Source organism: Rhamphochromis longiceps, linkage group LG17, assembly GCF_057381845.1.
Source record: "Rhamphochromis longiceps isolate RC_006_pf linkage group LG17, R_longiceps_female_GT1.1, whole genome shotgun sequence".
Taxonomy (NCBI): Eukaryota; Metazoa; Chordata; class Actinopteri; order Cichliformes; family Cichlidae; genus Rhamphochromis; species Rhamphochromis longiceps.
In genome coordinates this window covers 30938969-30943451 of record NC_140573.1, presented here as the reverse complement: position 1 = coordinate 30943451, position 4483 = coordinate 30938969, and the positions used below count along the sequence as shown (strand labels likewise).

The 4483-nt window shown below is 39.2% G+C and overlaps 1 protein-coding gene across 1 annotated transcript; it reads right to left on the bottom strand.

Moving 5' to 3' along the window:
• Positions 1–1239: 1239 nt before the first annotated feature.
• Positions 1240–2690, bottom strand: LOC146649961 (uncharacterized). Its single transcript, XM_085387320.1, has 2 exons — positions 1842–2690; positions 1240–1707 (listed from the first exon to the last, which is right to left on the bottom strand). Exon 1 carries the CDS (start codon positions 2435–2437, stop codon positions 1913–1915), a length of 525 nt encoding a protein of 174 aa, XP_085243446.1. The 5' UTR covers positions 2438–2690; the 3' UTR covers positions 1240–1707; positions 1842–1912.
• Positions 2691–4483: the final 1793 nt, after the last annotated feature.

Sequence of the window (4483 nt, the reverse complement as noted above, 5' to 3'; positions counted from 1 at the left end):
TCTAAGAAAATTCTCAGAGTCATGACGTTTTCTTAGAATTTCCCCTAAAAGTGACACGACAATCCCAGTTAATATAAAAGCTATTCCTCAAGATTCCTAGCGCTTAAAAGGGCTCCTAAGGCGAGATCTGCTAAGAGCAGGGAAGAGGACTTTTAGTGGCTTAGGAGTTCCCCTAAGCAGCTGCACAAAATGGCCAACAGAAGAGGCAGGAGAGATGTCCTGCAAACACTGGATGACAGGGAATTATTGAGATGCTACAGATTGGATCGTGCAGGAATCATGTTTGTGGTGGATCTCCTTAGAGATGCAATTACTTCACCAACTCGACGCCACAACGCTATTACACCGGAGACGAAAGTAATCACAACCCTGAGGTATTTGGCAACCGGGAAAATGCAACAATGCAGCAGTGATGACTTGGGTCTGCAATCACAGACATTGCTAAAAGCTGAGCCATGTTACCCTCGTTAAGACCACACTGGACTTGTAACGTTGTGATTTCTACTTCATTAAGGACAGCCTCTTGAGATAGGCCATCTTGTTTTCAACGGGGTCCATATGGGAGTGAAAGTACAAAATATGCCAGCTAGGATATTTATATGAGCAAATAAGACACGAATCATTATTTGAACAGGGTGTAATGAGTTTAAGTTTTCACATATTTTAGATTCTAATGGCTATAACCCCTACAGCTTACTATTCATTTTCCAGATATTTTCTTGAATGTGAAATATTATTTACAATTACAGTCAGCATAAGATTAGAGTATATAATGTTTATTGATTTGAGGGTACATCCTTTGCTCATTATCACCAAAAGCTCATTTCCATCAAACTTGTAGGATCAACCAATCACGGCTTTTGAAATGATGACTCATACCTAGCAACGGGGTCAACCACACCTCACTAAGATAGGATTTTCCATCCATTCCTTGCTCAGAGTTCACTGAAAATGTTCTGGAATCACTTCTAAGCTAAAACTCCTGGCAAGGAATTTTTAGGTTAAGTTAGGAGCTCTCTGAGAGGATTCTCAGAATCTTTAGGGATACGGGCCCAGGATCTTTAGCAAAGCTGTTGCTCATAGGGGGCTGTCCAGGTTCATATTATAGTAGCATATTTACCAAGCACGATGAGGTGGCCATTGCTGTGATTTGAAACCATTTAAAGTTGAACAGAATAGTTTTGTAAAGTAGCCAAAAAAAAATAAAAAATATAAAAAAAAAAGAGAGGTTACACAATGTAACAAATAATTTTTATTGAAGATTAAACTCACATTCACCATCACTTTGCAATCAAAGTTTTAATACAACATTAAATTCTATCATTAAAATGACATGCACATGATTATCTCGCCATTACGGCCCTTTCAGTTTGAAGTGTCACCTTGTGTCAGTCACGTGAAGACCGACCTCCTTTGCTTCCTGCTCCTCCCACAGCTGAGCCACGTGTCCTAGCAGGGTCGACCTGGAAAACGCTCAGACAACAGTGACTGTGGAACATCCAATCACCATCGACTATTGCCATCAATGACAATGCACTGCTAACAATACCTGCCCGGGTTTACCTGGATTTTACAATCCGTGAAGAGACCAGAGCCGAGCATAGCGTAGCAGAGCCGGGCCGTTTGGTCGATTCCCTCCAGGCGGCGGCACGCAGGGCTCGGTAGCGCTCCCCAGTGGGCGGGCGGCAAGCGTGCAAAGGCGCGCCGCTGTGAGACAAATAAAGGCCCAACTATGAATCACGCGCACACATACACACTACATGATCAGGGCTACAAAACAGAACGGAACACCACATGACACATGAATCACACTTAAATATTTACAATTAAACTCTTCACACCTTTTAACAATGAGCTGAATTAAAGTCGGGCTGCTGAGGGAGCCGGGCCACGCTCACGAAGTTCGTCCTGGTTACCAAAACATTTCAAAGGCCTCATCAAAGTTCCGCTGCTGAAACGCAAGGTAGCTATCAGAGTCCAAGGCAGTACATGAGCTCGTCGGTGAAGAACATTCGCTAAACTGTTGAGCAGCTACTGCCTGTGAATCCTGAACTGACTTGTTAATGTCAATATTCATGTCTTCATACAGGTTTCCCATCAGGTACTGCGTGGTGTTTTCCGGCGCCATTGCGACAGCTGGATGACGGTGCACACAGGCCGTGGCGGTACTTTCCACAGACATGAAGTCTCCGTTCTTCCCGTCCGTGTGGCCCCGCAGGGTGCAGAGGCCGTCCTGCTGAGCCCGTCTCTGTTCCCGGCGGAGGTATTTTCGAATGGTGGTCTTCACCGTGGTGGCTGGACTCTGTTTGAGGGCCTCGTTCTCCTCCGCGGCCACTGGGAAAAGCCTCCACGTCAACTTAGAGCCAAACTTCATGTTTTTCCGCAGACAACTCGTTTTTATTCTCTTCGCTTTAGTTGTCATCATTTTTACACACATGTCCGAGGAAAAAAAAATCTCTTGTAGACAAACTGGACAGCTTTTCCTTCTTCTCGCTCCGCATAAAGTTCTTTAAAAGGTAATAATAATTAAATCGAAGGATCGCTTTTCCTCTCCAAAACACCTTCTTAAAAGCGTAAAGCAGAATATATTTAAAATAAAAGTCCCAAAAAGACAATCAATATAATGAGAGCACAGAGAACGTCGACCACACTCTGCTCACTTCACACAAAACTTCGCTAACGCAACGCTCACGTTGCATTTTATCACAGAGGATACCCACAATCCATCGCTTTCTAAAGGTAATGGTTGGGCTGAATGTAGGTGCTGCCACCTAACGGTGAGGAAGACACAAAACTTTAAAGTGATTACCATAAGTACAGGAGAAATAAAGTATAACCACGGGATTTTATTTCATTTTTATTTTATTTTCAAATAATTACAGCTTTCTACAACCCAGTATAATATATAGAAACATTGGCAAATCAATAAAATACTTTGCATTTCTTTATAGGAAAATAAGAAATAAGCGCAATTTTTTTTAAACATGCAAACATATTCACTGTTTGTTAATTTTATCTTTTGCCTTTTATTTTTATTGTCCTTCATTGTGTCATTGTTCTATTATGTGTTTTATCCTATTGTACAGTGTCCTCGGGTGTCCTGAAAGGTGCTTTATAAATAAAATGTATAACAATAATAATAATAATAATAATAATAAACATACATGAAAATACGTATATAAGATAAAGACAGAGTCTAACAAGCCATCTGCTGTGACCATTTGAGGGTGATGGGAGAAAGAGCCAGAAATTAATAGTAATTAATGATTAAATGTATAGTGGTGTTTAAACACCATATTGTGAGTAAAAAAGGAAGAAGTAGCTGTCTTCAGGAACAATCCTGCAGGAGTCTGGGAAGTTCAATCAATGACTGATTGTTATCCATTGTAAGTTTTTCTATCCTGTTATTATTTTACTACAATGCAGTGTGTTTAGTATCATTGTCATGCTAATAAACGAAGCCATTGCTAGTTGGATGCTTTTCAGATTGTATTGCCTTGTCAATGGAAATCTGAATTTCTACTTTTACGATTCTCTAAATTTTGATAAGATTCCCAACACCACTTACTGAAACACAACCCCAGACAATCACATAACCTCCACAGTGCTTTACAGATAATTCCTGTATGTTCATCTGCTGTAGATGTTTTTTTTTAGGCCTGCCACTTCTTCTTTTGTCCGCCAATAGTCCAGTTTCCTCATTTTTCTATGACACACTGCATGTCATGCTGGGAATTTTTAGGTAATAGCTCCCGAATCACATTTTTTGTGTAAGAAATGCTATTTTATTTCTGTCAAATGATATCTTTATCATTTCATTTTCATAGATTTACCTGCAGAAATGTGAACACATGCTTGCTACTCATTACAAAATTAGGAGTCGCTCAAGACCTTTGCTCAACCATTAATGCATATCATGAAATTTACAAACCCATCAGCTAAAAAAAAGAAGAAGAAGATTTATATTTAACAGCTATTTTAACCAAAGCTGAGTAAACCTCCCTTATATAACATCGACCAGAGTTTATTAAATTATATTATTTTCATCTCTTTTTGTTTTCCAGATGAATTCCTTATTTTTGTCTGACAATGATAATCAAACAAAACACTCAAAACAGAAAAGAGCCGATACAGCTCTAACTAGTGCTGTCATTTTAAGTGAAAGCCACTGCAAGAGTTTGTGTTATGATTTGCTTTGCGAATACTGAAGACAAACACATAAATCTATATCATCTATACAATGCTATCTCAGCTGTCAGTTGTAAAGCAGCATCATTCATGTATTCATTCAGATTTATTTTTCTTTTAATCTAATTAGTCCAGAACACAACACAAACAATCCTTCCATCAATAATATATTATAGCAGAACATATCGCCACAATACATTTAAAAAACTGGCATATGGGATACCAATCACAAAAAACTGCATCAGACATTCCATACTTAAGCTGAGAATTACATTAATATTAAAGTGATTCTTTA

Coding starts and splice junctions, on each gene's coding strand:
- LOC146649961 (XM_085387320.1), bottom strand. CDS start 2,437: ATGTGTGTAAAAATGATGACAACTAAAGCGAAGAGAATAAAAACGAGT.